The sequence below is a fragment of the Rhinolophus sinicus genome, chromosome 1, assembly GCF_057876585.1.
Source record: "Rhinolophus sinicus isolate RSI-liver-muscle chromosome 1, RSI-T2T, whole genome shotgun sequence".
NCBI lineage: Eukaryota > Metazoa > Chordata > Mammalia > Chiroptera > Rhinolophidae > Rhinolophus > Rhinolophus sinicus.
In genome coordinates, this window is record NC_142501.1 from 132,426,993 (window position 1) to 132,448,067 (window position 21,075).

At 33.2% G+C, this 21,075-nt stretch overlaps 1 protein-coding gene across 15 annotated transcripts in view; it reads right to left on the bottom strand.

The window, feature by feature from the left end:
- The window catches only part of PARD3 (par-3 family cell polarity regulator), a 613,392-nt gene that overhangs the window by 141,834 nt on the left and 450,483 nt on the right, over positions 1-21,075 (bottom strand). For 12 of the 15 annotated variants that reach the window (XM_074324700.2, XM_074324703.2, XM_074324696.2 and 9 more), the window contains one exon: positions 15,605-15,715. The exons of the other annotated variants lie outside the window; for them this stretch is intronic. In XM_074324700.2, the coding sequence (XP_074180801.2) occupies positions 15,605-15,715 (111 nt within the window). The remainder of the gene's footprint in view (positions 1-15,604; positions 15,716-21,075) is intronic. 15 annotated transcript variants of the gene reach the window in all.

Genomic DNA, 21,075 nt, shown 5'->3' on the forward strand with positions numbered 1-21,075 from the left:
CTCCAATAAAATCCTGGAAATACACACTGTTCCCCTTCCCCAATAAAAAAATCTTTACAAAAAAATAAATCAATGTAATTTACTATATTAATAAGCTAAAGATTAAAATCACATGCTTATATCAATTGAGAAAGAAAAAGCCTCTGCTAAAATTACACACCCACCATGACAGAAACTCTAAAAAAACGAGTAATATAGAAGAACTAACTTCTTAAACTTGATAAAGAGCAGCTATAAAAAAGCCTATTGGTAACATCATACATAATGGAGAAAGACTGAATGCTTCCCTTAAGATTAGGAGAAAGGTAACGAGATCTGTTCCCATCACTGTAATTCAGTGTAGCACTGGAAATTCTAGACAATGCAATACGCTACAAAATGAAATAAATAGCATACAGATTAAAAAGGAAGAAATAAAACCATTCTTATTTGTAGATGACACCATGATCTATATAGAAAACCCCAAGGAAGCTACAAAAACTTCTAGAACTAAAAAGCAAGTTCAGCAAGGTAACAGGATACAACATTAACATACAAAAATCCACTGAATTTCTATATGCTGGCAATGAACATGGAAGTTGAAATGAAAATATACTGCCATTTATAATCACTAAAAATGAAATGTATAGATACATAAATATAAACAAACTAAAGGTTGGTTTATAGAAATGTATAAAAATATACAGATATAAATGTAACAAAACAAGTCCAGACCTTGTATGCTGGAAATCACACAATGCTGATGAAAGAAATCAAAGAAGATCTTAAAAAGACAGACATACTGTGATTATAGATGAAAGACTCAACATAGTAAAGAAGTCAATTTTCTGGAAATCCTAGCCATAGCAACCAGACAAGAAAAAGAAATAAAAAGCATGCAGATTGGAAAAGAAGAAGTAAAACTCATCATTTACAGATGACATGATACTATACAGAGTACCAAAAAATCCACCAAAAACTATTAGAACGAATATCTAATATATGAATTCAGTAATAGCAGGATACAAAATTAATATTCAGAAATCGTTTGAATTTTTATACATCAATAATGAACTATCAGAAAGAGAAATGAAGAAAACAATCTCATTTATAATTGCATCAAAAAATAAAATACGTAGGAATAAATTTAACCAAGGAGGTAAAATACCTGTACTCGAAAAATTATAAGACATTCAAGAAAGAAATTGAAGAAGACACAAATAAATGGAAGCATATACCCTGCTCATGGATAGGAAGACTAATATAGTTGCAATGCCCCTACTAACCAAAGCAACCTATAGATTCAATACAATCCCTATTAAAATATCAAGGCATTCTTCACAGAACTAGGACAAATAATCCAAAATTTATATGAACCGTAAAAGACTCTGAATAGCCATGGCAATCTTGAGAAAGAAAAACAAAGTTGGCGGTATAATGCTAACTGATATCAAACTATAATACAAAGCCATAGTAATCAAAACAGAATGGTATTGGCATAAAAACAGACACATACATCACCAGAACAGAATGGAGAGCCCAGAAATAAACTCACATCTATACGGTCATTTACTCTATAACAAAGGAGACAAGAGTATACAATGGAGTATAGACAGTCTGTTCATTAAATGGTGCTGGGAAAACTAGACAGATATATGCAAAAAAAAAAAAAAAGAAGAAGAAAAGAAAAGAAACTGGACCACCTACTTACTCTATATACAAGAATAAACTCAAAATGGATTAAAGAATTAAATGTAAGATCCAAACCATAAAGATCTGGAAGAAAACATAGGCAGTAAACTGTCCGACATTGCCCTTAGTAATATTTTTTTTTTTTCTGATTTATCTCCTCAGGCAAAGACAACAAAATAAAAAAATAAATAAATGGGACAACATCAACATAAAAAGTTTTTTTCACAGCAAAGGAAACCGTCAACAAAATGAAAACACATCTTACTGAATGGGAACAAATTATCTGTCAATGATACATCTGATAAGGGGTTAATATCCAAAATTTATAAAGAACTCATACAACTCAACATGAAAAAAACCAAACAGTCCAATTAAAAAATGGGCAGAGGCCCTAAATAGACATTTCTCCAAAAAAAGACATATACATTGCCAATAGACACATGAAAAGATGCTCAACATCTCTAATCATCAGAGAAACGCAAATTAAAACCACAATGAGCTATCACCTCACAACTGTCAGAATGGCTATCATCAATAAATAAAAATACAAGTATAGATGAGGATGTGGATGGAGAAAAGAGAAACCTCATGCACTGTTGGTGGGACTGCAAACGGTTTGGTGGGTCCTCAAAAAATTAAAAATAGAATTACCTTATGACCTAGAAATTTCACTCCTGGCCATTTATCGGAAAAAATCCAAAACACTACTTTGAAAAGATATACGCACCCCTATGTTCACTGCAGTGTTACTTACAATAGCCAAGATATGGAAGCAACTGAAATGTCCATCAATAGGCTGGGTAAAGAAGATGTAATACATATATACAATGGCGTATTACTCTACCATAAGAAAGAATGAAATCTTACCATTTGCAACAACATGGATGGACCTAGAGAATATCATGCTAAGTGAAATAAGTCACACAGAAAGACAAAAACATATGATCTCACTTATATGTGGAATCTAAAAAATAAAATAAATGAACAAACAAAACAGAAACAGACTTATAGATAAAGGGAACAAACTGATGGTTACCAGATGGAATGGGGGTTGGGGACTGAGTGAAAAAGGTGAAGGGATTAAGAAGTACAAATTGGTAGTTACAAAATAGTCATGGGGATGTAAAGTACAGTATAGGTAATACAGTCAGTAATATTGTAATAACTATGTATTGTGCCAGGTGGGTGCTAGATTTACTGAGGCATCACTTCATAAATTATATAAATGTCTACCACTATACTGTACACCTGAAACTAATATAAATAATACTGAATGTCAACTATAACTGAAAAACATTTTAAATTAAAAAAAATCTTAAAAAAATAAATTCTAATATGCTTTATAAAAATAAAAGATTCACTCAACAAGAAAAAAAGAAGTCAATTCTTTCCAGGGTTATATATAGGTTTAATGTAACTCCTATAAAAATCTCAGCAAGATTCTTGTAGATATAGACAAGATTATTTGTAAATTTAAATGGAAAGGCAAAGGATAGATAGAATAGCTAAGCAATTATGGAAAAGAACAATGAGGTGGGAGCAGTCACACTCCCTGATTGCAAGACTTGTAATATCACTATAGTAATCAAGACTCTGTGGTTTCTGTGGAGGGACAGACACACAGATCAATGCAACAGAATTAAAAACCCAGAAATAGCCAATAAACATGACCAACTGATTATCACAATTGTGCAAACACAATGCAATGGAATAAAATAGCATTTTTTTTTTTACAAATAGTGCTGGAACAATTAGATATCCACAGACAAAAACTAAAACAAAACAAAACAAACACACAAAAAACACCCTGAATTTAAACTTCACACCTTATACAAAAATTAGCTCAAAATGGATCACAGATTTAAATGTAAAACTATAAATCTTTGGAAGAAAACATAAAAGCTTTAGGACCTAGTGCTTGGTGAAGAATTCTTAGAAATGATATCAAAAGCATGACCCATAAAAGAAAAAAAAAACCCACATAAATTGAACATTATCAAAATTAAAAGCATTTTTGTGAAAAACTCTATTAAGAGAATGAAAAGACAGGACTTCAAGAAAATGTTTTCAGATCACATATTTGACAAAGGAGTCATGTCCAGAATATACAAAGAAAACTCAAAACTCAAAAGATGTGAAGCAATATTTCTCTGAAAAGAATACACAGATGACAAATAAAATCATGAAGAGATGTTCAACATCACCAGCCATTAGGGAAATGCAAATCTGAGACCACAATAAGCTATCACTACACACCTATTAGATCAGCTAAAATTAAAAAAAGAAAAGTGATAATATCAAATGCTGGCAAGGAATCAGGAAAACAGGATCTCTCACACATTGCTGTTGGAAATGTAAAATGGTACAGACACTCTGGAAAACAGTCTGACAGTTTCTTACAAAACTAGACATACACTTACTGTAACACTCAGCAATCGCACAGCTGGGCATTTATCCCAAATAAATGAAAATTTAAGTCCACACAAAATCCTGGACACAATTGTTCATAGATATTTCTAATATTTAACAACTGGAAATAGCCAAAATGTCCTACAAAAGGTAAATGATTAAGAAACTCAGGTACATACACATCACAGACTCCTACTCAGAAATACAAATGAACAGACTACTGATACACATGGCAACTTGAGTTGATCTCAAGGGCATTAAGCTATGTGGAAAAAAAAGTCAATCTGAAAGGTTGCATACTATAAGATTTTGTTTCTATAACATTCTCACAATGACAAACTTACAGACATGGTGAACGGGTTAGTGGTTGCTGGGGGTTAGCTGTGGTGGGAGCAGAGGGGTGGGTGTCACTATACATAGAAGCATGACGATCTTCGTGATGGAATAGTTCTGCCTCTTCATGGCAGTGGTGGTCACATGAATCTATGTGCTACAATGACACAGAACCATATACACACACGGTGCCAATGTCAACTTCCTGGTTTTGACATTGTATTGTAGTCATGTAAGTTGTAGCTGTTGAGGGAAACTGGATGAAGGGTACACAAGACCTCTCTGTACCATCTGTGCAACTTCCTAAAAATCTAAAGATATTTCAAAATAAAGTTTATTTGTTTGTTTTTCAAAAGCTGGAATATGGTCACATAGCATTGCAAGCAAAATTTTAATTTTTCTCTCTTGTTTTTCTCTTTTATCCCTATTATGTCAGTCTTGTTTTCCAAATTTTGGACCCACCAGGTCAAATTGCTCTAATTTCCCTTATTTCCCAGGTATAAAATGGAAGTACTTAAAATTCACTTTGCTCAGAGCTTCTCAAAAGGGGCCCAGTGACAATTGAGAAAGGACAATTTGTGGTTGTTCAGAACTTTCTTACACAACTGGTTCCAGTCACATATCACCAATCAGTGTCTCCCAGCCATCAGGGCAACAAAAATTGGTTCATCTATTCCCCAAACCTCTCTAGGATAAGATCTTATTTCCCGAGTTGAGAACCAATGCCTTTCTTACCTTAAAAGAGAATATTGGAAAATTAGAAATTTTTATCAGGAGAGGCCTAGAATCTAATATACCTAAGTCCCATATACAGTCTCTGTAACAAAAATAGCAACTCAAAATCTAATGTCAAATTTACCTAATTTATACTAGATTTTTTGTTATAGTCAACTTCATTCATTTAGAACAATGACAGTGAAGGATGTTATAAAAGCTGATTACCACTAAATATTAAATACTCGTATCCATGATGAAAAGTTCAGGTAATTCAGAGATAATTTTATTCTTTGTACTATACTGTGTTTTTGACTCTATTCATACAAAGCAACTACAGAGTAAGGGAAATGACTTCTTTTCTTCCACTCAATGGGATATTAACTTGAAGCTCAATTATGATCACTTATCTGACAATCCACTTTACTACTATTTTTGGTTATATCGGACAATCACCTAATCTTATAGGTAATATCCAGGGTGACTGGGCATTCACGAAAGTCTTGAAGTTTGGGAACCTGAAGAAATTTGGAGGACTACAATAGAAATAAAGCCAGAAGTTCAGAATTTAGAGAACCTCCTGAAATCAAGGGAGCGACAGATTGGTTTATAAATGAGTGAACCCTATGGTGCTTGAACTTTAGTTCATTGAAAGTGAAGATAATCCAGCTTACTTAAGTTGGAAAGTGCAGCCCTGTTAAGAAAGGAGGCCATCACAAAAAGAAAACACGAACATTCTCATCTCCAGGGAAGCATGAACCTAGTCTCACCAAACTTCTTGCACATCAGTTTCATTATATTATTGATGGGATGGAGACTAGAATGTGCTTTTGTTTCAAATCAGAGAAAGAAATGGTCATTGGGGGTCAATTTCTACCAAGTCAATTGCTCAGGAGAAATGCTCAGCAGCATGAGGTACTATTCATAAAGCCCAGTTCTCAATTGCTTTCTTTTACCCAAATTTACACATTCTTACTAATTGCCTCTAAGCATTGAATCCAACACACATTACAGTCACATCAATGTTACCTTCTAGAAACATTTTTTCTAAACTCCAACAACAAAAGAAATGATATTTTTATTGTTTGTTTTGTCATCACCAATGAATTTATCTCCAAAGTTATAAAAGCTGTTTGCACCCCTCTTTTCCACCCAGGTGGCTCACACTTGTGATGAAAACATTAGAATAAAACTACAGCATACCTGTGGAGGACAAAGACGAGAGTAGTGCTGGCAAAGGCTAACAAATCTGATTACTAGCCTGAACTAATATGCATCTTAAAGTTCATTCTAGAACTTTAAGTTTCTTACAAAACTAGACATACACTTACTGTATGTCTAATGAAGCTTGCTGTGCAAATGACACGGAAAAGTAGATTTTTAAAACTAGGAACACATTGTGGGTTTTGTGAATTTTCGTGACAATTTGCAGTCAAATTATGAAAAGACACAAATTATTTTCTTTATTATGTACTTTTAGACTTGAATATCTTGCTTATTATAAAGTGAGAAAAGAGACTTTGTAATACAACAAAAGAGTTATATTTACATGTTGTATGTTTTCATTGTTTATGGAGGAACTTATTTCAGGAAAGAAATAATTGGCTGAGGGGAGAAAACATTTTTGGTTACCTAATAAAAATAGCATAGTTTCTTAAGGAAACTCTTAAAAAAGATAATATATCTTGCAGTTGAGCCCTTAATGGTTCCAGATGGTCACTGCTATAAAAGAACACCCCTTCTATTCTTTTATTGTGACCCTTAGGTCACAAATTATCTCTAAGATATAAGAGTCATTCCTTTCTCTGAACAGTTAGGTTGTTGTTTAGCATTATCCCACCCATTTATCTCAGGCCAAACCTCAGCAATGACAAAAGTCATTAGCCCAAAACTTAGCATAAGAAATAAATACATACTGCTTTAAGCATTTCAGAAAGCCCTTCCTAGTTATAAATGAGAACTATTCTGAAATTTAAAGGATTACAGACAACTGGACCAACTGACGTCGTGGGGCAACCTCTTCATGGACTATTTCCCTAGCCTTGAAATTGAAAAAAAAATTTAAAAAAATTGAAACTACAATTAGAACTTTTTACTAAGACTCTAAAAAGGTTAACAAAGAATTTATCATTTCAATTTGTTATGTTGAAACATAAATATTCACACCTTTCCTTTTTGTTAAAAAAAGTCTTTTCCATTATGATAATGAAATTGTCTTGAACCTGCATAGAAAATAATACACAAAATAATGTAATATACTAAAGTAATAAGGTTAATTTCTTTCCTGCTGTCACTAAATTCATGCTAACAGTCTCTTTAGCTTGACATCAATTAATGATTTCAATTCCAGACTCTTGTCGCAGTGTTCACCACCCTTTTCTGTAATTAAGATGGATGATGCACAACGAAGATAAAACATACAAAACTTCTGTTCTTGTAACATTTCTATTCATTAGGATTTTTGCTTTTACAATAAATGGCTTTTAGCACTAATTGCAGTAGAGTAAGATGAAAGTAACTTTTTTATGACTGTTAAGTACTGTCTTGATACATCCAAAAAAGGTGTAAGGCATGAGAAACACTATTGAGTGACCAACTCCTCAGGATGAAAAAAATCGATGGTGGACTTAAATTACTCCATTATATCCAAAATACTTCTAACTCCAAAGCTTATGAAGCTTTGCTACATAAAGTTACCAATGGTGTATTTTTTCAAAAAACTCTTAAGAAACAGAAATTGACCTTTAATGATTTTAAGTTCTAAAAAATGCTGTTAACGTCTACAGAAGATAACATATACTAATATTAATTTAATAAAATTTTTAAAAATAAATTTCAGATTGCTGCATATTAGACCATTGTTAACCACCTTCAAAACAATGTTTAAGATCTTGCAATCAACTCTTTGGGGAAACATTTTACCCACAACTTATTATACTGTCATCTAGAAACCTAATTCTAGGAAGAAAGTTCCTGGATCTTTTCCCAATAGTATTTCCTCTCTCTAAAAATAAAAAAATCAGTATTACTGAAATTCATCAACTAAAACCCAAATTCATGGCAGAATAAAATTTAAGCTACAAGACAACTGGAACAGTTCAGTTTAAAGCAGTTTTTAGTCATCTGATGAAATCCTCTATTTGTCCCTCAAAACACTTCAGTAAATGGCAGACTTCAGAAACACTGCGGCTCGACTCATCAGTGCTTTAACTTACCCTGCTAGGTCAATCTAGCAACTGCCACCTACCAACATAGAAGCTGCCAATTTGGTGTCTATGCTGAATTCTCAAATGAGGGACAAGATTTAACTAAATTTCTTACTTTAAAAAATATGTAAAATATTCCATTTCAGTAACAATAAAAACATCATCAACAACAAAAAACATCAATAGCAAAAATGTCATAACTTTAAGTGGGATGTTAGTATCTTTGTAATATTGAAGTAGAAGTTCCTTGGGAAGAAAAGCCTTACACATTCGAAATGGATCCTTAAAAAAATTGCTTGAGTTTAAGAACAACTGTTTTGAAGGTACAATTCCATTTCAAGGGAAGAATGTGAGTTGCTGAAATCCGCAGTGGTACCTGCTAAGGAAAAAAGACCAGAGGCCCAAAATGGAGCCACTTGTGCTAAAGCCCATGACACCAAACTTAGACTTAATTAATACCTGACTCAACTGCAGTTTCAACCTTCTCTGGGAATGTAATCTTAATCGATCTTCTAGAATCTTCTAGTCAACACCAATGAAGCAATCGTTCACGTGGGCCCTTTCCATGTCCTTCAAAGGAAGCTGAGACAATCTGCCTGATAAGAACCCCAACTTCTCCTAAAGGAAGGTAACCTTGCCTGGAACAGTCCCTTCTATTCTTTTACTAATGGTTTTCTTGTCCAGCTCAATTTCCTATAAAACACTTCTGTTTGCACAGCTCCTCAGAGAACCTCTCTACTTGCTAGATGGGATGCTGCCCGATTCATGAATCATTCAATAAAGCCAATTTGACCTTCAAATTTCCATGAACTGAGTTTTTGTTCTTTATCATATCTTATACTAGGTGGGAGGAAAAGTTAAATTTCATCCCTTAATGCTAAAATGAGATACCAGTTTTAAAATATAAAATGGTTAAAAGTTGTAAAAGAGATAAAAAACAAATAAAGCTTTTATAGAAATACTACTAACCACTAACAGAACCAAAATTTTTAAAGAATATAAGCAGTTAAAAGAATGCATGTGCCCCCGCCCCCCACCACTCCTTCGAAGACCTTTGTGTGAGGGTAAGGATAGGAAACCTCACTGTGGGTATAGAATATTTCCATTTTGCTAAATTCATAAGTTCTTGGGAGCTAGACCTAGACCCCAAATTATCATCTTTATGAAGTATTTATTATTAACTCTAGCCCGATCAATCTCTCCCCTTCCCAAAGCTCCACAGTCACCTATTTTCACAATTGATTATATTGTTTTATATCAATTTTTTAATGTTAACATATTAAAATATTTCCCCCTTCTTAACAAAGGAAAGGATCCCTGAGAAAGGGAATATAATAACAATAACAATAACAATAATAATAATAAATTATATATTACATTGTGTATTCAATATATTGTTCAACAATAAAAACTTCTCTTTTATACTTACTAATAAAATGCTAGAATAATATTTCACTAACCAAAACACACACACACACACACACACACACACACAAACACACACACTCACAGATATTCATTCATTCACATTATGTTTGGGCTTTCCCAAGTATCAAAGCACCTACAAATTTTTCCTACTCAAAGAGGTGCTACAATCCCAAATACACCTAAGACAGCTCTCATGAATAACAGAACCGCATTTTCCTACTCCAATTACAGCCTTTCAATAAAATCAGTGTGCGTGCACACTTAAGACTTAATTTGTGCAAGTTAACAAACTTAAAAATTTTTGTTCACCTGTATGATAAACATGATCTAGTTAGACATAGCTAAGTAGAGATAGAGATACTGAGACAGAGATGGAGATACAAAGATATAGACATAGATATAGATATATAGATAGATATGGGAATTTAATAAATATATTAATAAATGCTTGCTAAAACTAATCCCACTTAGAGTTGACTTTCCTAAAAGGTTCAAGAGGTCAGAGAAAATATGAAAAACTCTGCTATAGTATAGAAAAATATATTTTTCAATAAAAAATCAAGCTTTGTTTGAATGACAATGTGTGACCTAAATGAAAAGGTTATCTGGATTATCTGAATTCTAATGTCAGAATTCTGGGAACCCGAAACTAAGTTTTATGTCAAATGAGCAAAAACTTTTTTTTGCTTTAGACACATAGGGAATGCACCTATTATTGCTACATAGATTGTTTCTCCTGTGCTTTCACTAACTTTTTATTCATGCACTTTAAACTTTATTACTACATTATATGGTATATAACAAAAAAGTTAACTTCTGCAAAAAACAAGTGAACGTATGTCATCTGCCAAATAGGACCTTACCAACTAAGAGACATTACAAAAAAGTTTTTATGAAAATTTAAACTAATTACTCAAAGCAGATAATGGGAACGGTAAAACTGAAAAGAGAAATACCAGTGAATTTGAACCAAATGCAGAAATGTCATAAACGCTTGCTAAATGATACACCAAAAACTGGGATTACACCACGTAGGCCTAGTATTTAAAATGCAAGGCTTTGAATGGTGATTATCACTTTGAATAATGGAATATTTCAAGCCATACATTTTCTTAGCAGATTTATAAATACCTTTCATATACTGGGAGAATTTTATAAGAAGTTCATTAACTTTTTCATGTCTTCATACAAGAATTCAATCCCCTTGGAAATATTTCCAAGCACAACTTACTAGGTAGATACAGATAAAATCATAATAGGTATCCCTTGCTGAGTAACTACAAAATGCAAGCCAGTTAACATTATAAATCTCATTTAATAGAATGAGTAACATATGAGGTAAGTATTATTTTAGAGTTGGGGGAGTTTGGCCAGAGAGCACAGCTAATATTTCATCTTTGAGACCTTCTTTCCTTCTTTCTGTTCTTCTTTCTCATCCTCCGTTTATACAGACTTGGCCTTATTCCAGAAAGCATTTAACATGATTTTCTAAGAATGTGTAAAAGTGCAAAATAAATCAAAATGAAAGTACATGTTAACTTTTTAAAAGTAAGTATGTGAGGAAATATGTATTTTTTATAGGAAAAAAAATAGAATGGCATAAACCAGTATGATAACAGTGGTATTAGTACAGATAAGTTTTTGTTTCCTTATTTTTGTTTCAAATTTTCTACAGATTTAGAGTTAGAATAAATTTAGAATTAGACCTTAAAATGTATGTGTTTTAAACAGGTGAGAAACATGTGGGAAAGAGAAAACTGAAAAAGAAAGATGGCACAGGACTAAGATTCACAAGTACACAAAACAGAAGCCATGAAGTAGAGGCAGCTGAAACCTGGCTCTAAACTTGCTCATGGATCTAGAAAACAATCAACAGACCTCCACAGTCAGTTAGATGAGTGAGGGGGATGGATATGGTTCGACCAGGAGCCAAAGGTTGATTGTCTATTCCTATCTTGATGACTTATAATGTACCTTAACATAATTAGGGTTTTGAGAAATAACGGAGTAAGGAAATATGCATAAATTGGTTTAACTGAGTATTTCTTAAACATATTTGCACATGGAACCCCCTTCCGCTGCTGAACACTTTTTTGGGAAACCCTGCACTACACTGTTTATACAGCAACTATTAAAACCGTAAGTGGAGATATCACTGGAGCAATAACACAAAAGAAAGCCAAAATGTTACTTCTGACAGTTGGTCAACAGAAAAATCTATCACTGTGCTTCATAATGGAAGCTAAGTGGACCTGAAGATACATAGATCATTTAACTGAACATGTTCTACTTAGGGTTTGGAGTCCAATCGTTCACATAGTGGAAATAAATCAATAGGGGCTCCGTCCCTGGGCACGCCAAAAAGAAGAACCAGTAAGAGGCAGTAAGCACTGAATTCACACCTTAACTCCAAACACGAATTGCTTTGCTTCATTTCCCCGCCTAGGCCAAAATGTGGCCAACAGCATCTCTGAAAGGCTGGTGTACCTAGGCTCAAAGCTCAGAACTGGAAGTCAAAATAGCACATCACGGGGCCAGCTAACTCCACCCTTGGCATCATCCACAGATTCCCCCTTCTCAAGAGACCTCAGGCATGCAGGCTCAAGTCTGTGACAGGGCAGGACTAGTGTGACCAGAGAACAGATCCATGCAGCGATCTTCCTCATACATTGTCCTCTGTGGACAGCATGTATTCATGACTCATCTCCCAGTGATGGCAGTGAGTGAAAGGGAAGAGGAGGAAGTTAGCAAGAATGAAGTCAAATTCAATCTCAGAACCACGCTAAAAAGAATCTAATTCACTTTCACGATCTCAATAGATATTAACGTGGAAGGAAAACATTTTAAATTATGTCCATTGTCCTTTTAATTTTTCAATATTTATATCTTGAGTAACATTTATATTTTTTCAATATTTATGCCTTGACTGTAAGGATGTGTACGGACAAATACTATTTTGGTATGTAGACATGTCATAACTAATAACTAAGGAATGTCAAGTTTTATATGGAATCAGTCAAAATAATTTTTGGAACTCATAGCTACAGTGGTAAATAATGTTGCAGGGGATGCTTTATGACTAATCAGCAGTGAAGTGATGAGAATATCAGCAGTGGTTTATTTACTTTTATCTATTTCTCCAATCAAATTCTTCCCAAAGAAGTTGCAGTTTCCAATCTCAAAAGGAGCTTGGCCAATGCCAACAGACAGAATAGAAAGGACATACAAAAGGCTTGCTCCATCAAAATAACAAGCACTAAACACGCTCCACTTAAGTAATTCATGCATTCACTTGCCCTATTATAAGACCCATGAGTTTTAAAAAAAACATACTTGTAAAAATTCTTATTAAAATACAAAGTCAAAGTATAATAGTTTTCTTAAATTATGAAGCTAATTGATTTTTTAATGGACCATTCACTTGTTCCTTGACCCTAAAAGATTTTTTTTCTTAGGCCTCCTGGATGTTGTAAATTCATTATGATCTACCTAGTAGTTCCCAGAAGTATTGCACTATTAAAGGTATAGAGGTGGAGATTAAAAGCAAAACTGAGAAGTGAACTGTGCCTTAGGCAAATTAATAATACAAGTGAAACCATTATGTAAAAATCATTGTCTGGCTGGAAATATTTGACTATGCATTATAAAAGTATTTTGAAAAATATTGATAGAATTCTGCAATGAAACACAGCCATAATCTTAAACTATAAAGAAGGAATATTTAGAATATGAAAAATGGTACAGGATTAATGAAGCTATTCCCTTTGGCTGGCATCACGATAGGGAAGAAGTATAATATTTCTATCGCTCAGATTGTTCTCTAATCAAATCACATATTTGCCTGTGGATAAATCTGAGTTCATACATTTACCTAATATATACTCTTCCTTTAGGGACAAGAAAGTCTCTTAGAATAGAAGCTGATAGTACTAAGTGACTAAATGCCATATTACACAGCTAAGGGATACTGTGTGCCTTGGCTTAAAAATGGTAAGTTTATTAATAAGTTTGGGGATCCCATATTAGTGAGGATTAGAGAGAGTCCTAGAAATTAAGACAGGTAGAATGATATTTAGAAAATAAAAATTGGGGAAGAAATAGTGGAATAAACCCAGACTTGCATCACAAATTAGAAGTCCATATTTTTTCCCACTTAAATATTTTATGTTTTGAAAAGCTACAAACAGAGAATCAGAGTAATTATCCTAGCTAAAAGAAGAAACCTCAGCAGTATTAAAAATGAATGGAAACATGTCTAAACATGAATAGCTTTTATAGAAAACTGTGGTAGGATATTATTTTTAGTTCTTTCATTCACTGTGTAACGTAAGAGCAAAAGTGCCATGGATCTAGAGTTGTAGTAGGAATACTGGACTCTGCCCTAAAGATGCTGAACTGTAATACTAGCTACAGATAATAATTTGCTTTATAACCTTGGTCAAGACACTAGAAACTCCCTTACATCCTAGATTATAAAACAGACACACTATCTCTTCTGAGGCAGCTCTGAAAATGAAATGTGATGATACAGAGGCATTCACTGTAGGCCCGTAAATTGTAATAACAAAATTGTGAGGTGCTTTCCCATCCCGAGAATTATAATGAGAACGATTCTAATCACTTATAAAAATAGTTTTCAAGTATCTACTTAAAGTAACTCTTCATTCCTTTCCATTTCATTGGCCTTTGGGTTCTCAACATGGAATGATTCAACAATAGACAATGTAGGGGTTTAGAACAATCTACTCAGAAAGTGCCACTTTGGCATGCAAATCATCCTGAGCTGAAGACAACTGTGGCCCAAAAGACTCAGGAAGAGCTTTCACCTCCCCCTTAACGGCCTAAAAGAATTTAGATAGAGGGCTTGGTCTAGGAAGAGAACTATCACCAGAGATAACTATGAAGAATATGGATCAGGTGTGGAAAACTGGGGAACTTATTAGTAAGGCCGGGTTGTTCAAAGTCCTGTGTGTGTTTCCTTGTCTCTGCAGGGTGTGACAAACATTTGTTGACCAAACATTTGTTTTTCCATCTTCCTGTAAATTGTCTGCCTCCCCTTTGAAGTCCCAGACACCTATCCTCTTCTCCTTATCTCAAAATATGTATAAGCCTTGATTGCCTGACTACCTGGAGGCCTCATATTTTTATGGAAGCCCCATGCGTAATTTAACTTAATTTCTCCTGCTAATCTGTCACAGGTCAATTTAATTTTTAGACCAGCCAGAAAAATCTAGAAGGGTAGAAGAGAAATTTTTCCTCCCCAACAATAACAATCTTTTTATAAGAAATGGAATAAAATTTAAGTAAAAAATGTCACAAAATGTGATGATAAATAAGAGAAAAAAAGAATTAAATGTCAGTTTGAAAGGAAAACAATATAGTAAAAAACTAACAGCCCCCTCAATTCTTATTATAAATCAAAATATTTTAATGAGTTATAAAAATTCAAATAGTTTTATTTCCAGATGAGTGCTTATTAAAAATTGTTATAATAGACTACATACTCATAGATGAATGAAACAGGATTTTATATATTTCTTTGTGATTTTAAAAGTGATCGTAAATTCACTATTACTTTATGCATCTAATGCCCTACTGTCTCCTGTGTAAAATATCTTAACTAAAAATCAATAAAATTCACTTTAATGCCTCAAATAAATGTAAGGTTTTTCTTTTAATCTTTCTTTACATTGTATTCCTCCCACAACAATCAGTATTTGCATTGACACAGAAAAAAATAAAAATCAGTTGAATGCAAATTCTTTACATTTAAAAAAAAAAAGAGCAGAAAGAAGAAAAAGAACCTCCATCTACTGAGGTTTAATCAAATAACTGAAGTCTACCTCTCCTGCTCCTGCTTCATTCGTATTCTCTCCTCTTCTGATGTAAGGGAGTCCTGTATTTTTATTTTACCCGTTTTCTCAATCTTGTCATCTTTTCGATGTTTGCCAAACCTGTTGACAACAAAAAATTCTAACTTGTCAATATATACAAAATGAGTTCTCCTTTTTTTTGTGATAAAGACATATGTAACCAATGACATGTGAGCGTCCTCAAAATGAGGGCCAAAATGTCTCCTGTGATTCCCTACGTTTGTCCAGTATTAATATATTTAAATATATTATTTTATTCCTTTTTGATTAGAACTTTCCAGGGAAAACACTTTTGGAAAATGGCCTCAATACCCACTCTTCTTTTGCTAAACAAAAATAAACAACAACAATAACAAAAACCTTGAGTTCATCCTTATGAAACAAATAATTAATAAACATATAGGACTGCGTGCCGAATACTTTATCTTCGGGAAGATGAGCATTTGCATTGGAATGGTTTTCTCTTAGGACTAAAGAATAAGAATCCACAATCACCTGTTTAATAACCTCTCCATAAACAACTATTCGTATTTTTATAGTCAGATTTACTGGAAACATTCATCATAGTTTATTACTGACAAAGAGGCCATGTTTGCAAGGTTTAAAGTACAAAGGGTAATTTACAGTACTATCATACTTTTAGCTTACAAAATTGAAAGCTTTAAGGTATTCCCATCAAATTCTTTTCCTAAATCTGATGAAAGGCAATTGCCAATGGTGGACTCTTTGAGTTGAGAAATCTATATCTGATAAAAAAACAAATATGAGGAACACACGCATGATTCACAAACAGTCCGTACAAACTTCCACAGATGGGCACCGAACGTGAGGCTCAATAAGAAAACACTAACAGTATCTCCTTCTGGCATCCAAAATACCTCAGAAACCTCAGACTTGGTATCAATTATTTTTCATGCTCTGTTGTTTTCCCATAAAAGACCATGTTCTCTGGAACGCATGTGATACATATCCTCAAATAATCTTCATTTATAGTGATTTGGTCACCAGATGTTTCAAAAAAGAAATCTTTTATAGGCAGTTACTCAACTATGCATTTATAAATATGTAAAGAATATTGAGTATTTCTATCTGAGAACCACATGGGAATCCAGCTTTTGGTGACAATCATATGAGAAAAAGAGAAATAAAAGGAGAGGCCCAAAGTTGAAATAAAGGAGCAAAAAGTATTCACCTAATGGCTTGGGTGGTAGCATAAGTCGTTATTTTATTAATACAAATCTGATGTCAAATACTGGTCTATATGTGAAATGAACGTGGGAATATCTCATATGCTAACTAAAGTAACACTTTGCATGCAAAGAGGTATACAAATAAGGAAGGGAAAATATTCTTAAAGTGGTAAATTAGAAAAGTTAAAATACCACGACCACCCATTCCTTTAAAAAAGTATGTATATTACTACATAGTACTCAAAACTGGCTGTAAAATTAATTTCTATAAAGTAAATCTAATCTTGAATTTTAATGTTACTTAAAAATTGGAAGACCACTACATCGCAAAAAAAAGGAAAAAGGAAACAAGAAAAGAATCCCCAAGAACTTGAGTCCAGACTCCTTTACCTTTCCTTAATTTTAAAAGTTAAGCATAATGATTGATTTTATATGTGAAATCTAAAGAACAAAATAAACAAAACAGAAATAAACTCATAGATACAGAGAACATTTGATGGCTGCCAGATGGGAGGGGGGTTAAGGGGCTGGGTGAAAAAGGGGAAGGGATTAAGTACAAATTGGTTGTTACAAAGTAATTATGGGGATATAGTGTATAGCATAAGGAATATAGTCGATAATATTGTAATAACTATGTATGTTGTCAGATGGGTACTAGATTTACCAGGATGACAGATGGAAGCGGGATTGGGGAACAGAGTGAAAAAGGTAAAGGGATTAAGTAGAAATTTGTAGTTACAAAATAGTCATGGGATATAAAGTAAAGCATAGGGAATAGAGTCAATACTATGGTAATAGCTATGTATAGTGCTAGGTGGGTACTAGAATAGTCAGCGGGATCACTTCTTAAATTACGCAAATGTCTAACCACTATGCTGTACACCTGAAATTAATATAAAATAGTATTAAATGTTAACTGTACTTGAAAAATTTTAAAAGCGGGGAAAAGGTGAAGGAGAATAAGAGGTTCAAATTTCCATGTATAACACAAAGAAGTCATGGGGATGTAACGTACAGCATAGGGAATATAGTCAATAATATAGATGGTGCCAAAAAAATTATACACATTTTAAGAAAGGAAAAAAACTGTATGAAAATGCTAATACTCAATATATACCAATAACAAAAAACAAATACAAGTCATATATGTATATATTTTTTGGCATCCCCAGTGTTGCGATAGCACAGTACCACCGGTGTGAGATGATTGCTGGACTTTTGGCGATCACTTTAGTTATATAAACATAACAACTATAGTGTACACCTGAAACTGATATAATGTTATATGTTAGCTATATTTTTAAATAAAAATCTTAAAAAAAGAAAAGTCTAAGTTCAAATCTTAATACATGATATTTAATTTATAACTAGGTACTGCTAAAGGTAAAATATTTTAATCATTTAGTTTTTAATTCATAAATGTTCTTGAAATGATACAATGCTGCAAATGATACATATTGACTTGTTTTGTTTTTAAAGACAATGTGCTGGTTCACATTCTAGACTACAGACATTTACTCTATATCATATTTGAGAAACACTGTGCAGTGACACGAGATACATTATTTGTACCAAAGGTACTGTTTGATCTCATAAGGAGATCATGTATATCTTCTCTTTGAGTTAATAATATGAGGAAAAATTGAGAGTGATTTTTCCATGTTTTAAAAGTTTAGATATTTTTCAGCCCCAAACCAAATATTGGGTTTAATTAGCTATGTTAAAATCTTTTAAAAAATGGTCTTGGTCCTACTTTGTAAAGAAAGTTTTAGTTTTATATCTCAGTCTATCAACTTTCAGCTTTTCATCTTACATACACATGATTAAAAGAAAATAGAATCCTGACTCATATTTAACAACCACATCTTTTTTCATCATATTAGGTATTAAAATATTAGTTTCCTAGACTGTCCCCTAATCACCAGAACATACTATTTTATTATTTGTAAATTTATTATCAAACTGTTACCGTATACTTTCCTTTTTTAAATTATAGATTCAAGATTAATGAATGAAAAAGTATTCACAGATAAAATGTTTAAAGATTAGCATTGGGACATTTCCCTTAATACCTGCTTAAGTTAATAAATTATGTAACTTCTTTAAGGCATACTATAAAACCATAGCATATTACTCTATAATTGGGGTAAAAATGGATCCCTCAGCTGTAATTTTTTGACAAAATGAAAAAATGATTGTAAATGAAAAAAACTGGCCAACCATTCTAGAATATAAAAGGGAAAAATAAAGTAGCTACACCCTTATTCACTCCATTTGCCAATATTTTCTAGTGTTCTTTTTAATTTATATTTGCTTAATTCTTCCTAAAAAGCAGGGATAAGTCACTGAAAAATTTCAGCTATATATGTTCTCAAAAAGTTAGTTTCACAGCTGAAATCAGTAATCAACGTATGATGACATCATTTAATAGCAAGATACTTAAAAACTTTGAAGATCACAATAAGATTTATTTTAACTTTTAAAAGCCACAGATAAATTTCAAATGGGTCACTTTAGAAGGAGCAGCATAGCTGAAAAAATATTGTCCTAATAGTGTGTTCAGGAAGCAAACCAATTCTCAGCAGAGATCATTTTTATGAACTACCTTCTGACTGACCCACACAAATGTTCAAATGGAAAACTCTATCACTCACTAGGTATGACGCTGAAATAGAAAATGGTCACATAGACCCTTTGTTTATTTTGTTTTTTCAAGTGAAGACCAAAAGAAAATAGGGAGCTTGAGAAAAGTTGATAGAAAAAAAAAAAATCGCTTTAGTGCTATTGCCACATTGAGAGAGAAGGTACACTGTAAAAAATGCCAACAAGACACTGAAGACTCATTCACAGAAAGATACAGTAGATGAGCTCTGTCTTATCAGAGTAGAATTGATTGTAACATTTCTTAACCATATGGCTTCCTTCATAAAGGACATAGCAATGTTTTCATTCAGCTAAAGTAATCTCAAAGTAATCTGCTAAATGGGCTTTACTATGATGCCTTACAAATGAGATCACTCACGTCTGCCAGATCAGCCATATTTATTATTGCGGTAAAAAATGATGGGAGAAACAGGCACTTGTTGATGAATGGGGAAAGCAAAAAGCAAACAAACCAACAGCAAGAAAGGATGGCAACACAATTCTATTACTGTTATATGCAAAGAACTGTCATTAAAAATTAACTTGTGTTAAGAGTTTTGTGCTATTAAACCAGCATTTTGGTTTTTAGTAAATTAACCTAATTCTCTCCAAAATATAAATGACTTTGAAATATTTTACTGTATTTTATACTGTTAATAAAATTAGAACTCTTTAGAAAAAATATGCTGAATGATAACACACAGCACCTTGCTATAAATAAAATAAAAATATAATTGGTTTTGCAATGAAATGGTTTTTCTTAATAACATATTTAAAAACAAGACAGTGAAGTTTCGAGAATCTGCTGCCATACTTAAAAATAGATGAATAGAATATCCAGAAGCAATTATCTTATAAGCTTTAGGAATAATATTTAAAATAAGATTTTCTTCAAAAACATCTCACTGAAATGTCACCTAGAAATCTGGTATTACCAAGGTCTTCACATGTAAGGAGGGCTTTTCTACAATACTTGTATTACCGTTTATCTTAAGAGATGTTAGGTTAACTGATACTGCTTGGCTGAGGAAGAGAATTGAACATGGGTCAAATGAGAATTCAAAAGCCATCCATCCTCCCCCAACACCCAGCTCCTGCTATGGAGTGGTCAACACCGTCATCTAACTCAGTACCCTGCCATGTATGTTGCCTCTCCTTTCTAATATAATTGCACTATCATATGATTCCATCACTTCCTTTCTCCATCTCTTTCTGGAACCTTCCTGTTGTTTCTGGTAGACACACGTGTGTGTACAGCCATTGTACTAACCTTTGACCACTGCCTGCTGTGATAAAACACTGCCATTTGCCCTAAAGATCCTTGAGAGATACCACCCACCTAGTTAGCCTAGTTCAAAATCCTCTACAGTAAAAATCACATACTCTGTCCTCCCTCTGTCCCAATCCAGTTCTCTGCAAGCCTCAGGAACACATTGCTAACTCAAACCAAAGCAGTATCATGACCTGTTAACATCGTTCCTCTATTGTCCTTCGAATCATACTTTCCTAAACGGCTTCTGATCCAAGTTTCTCTAGAAAATCTTTGTCAATTGATGTCAGTCTTTTTCCACATTCTTGGTATGATCTTTGACTTCCCTCAATCCATCA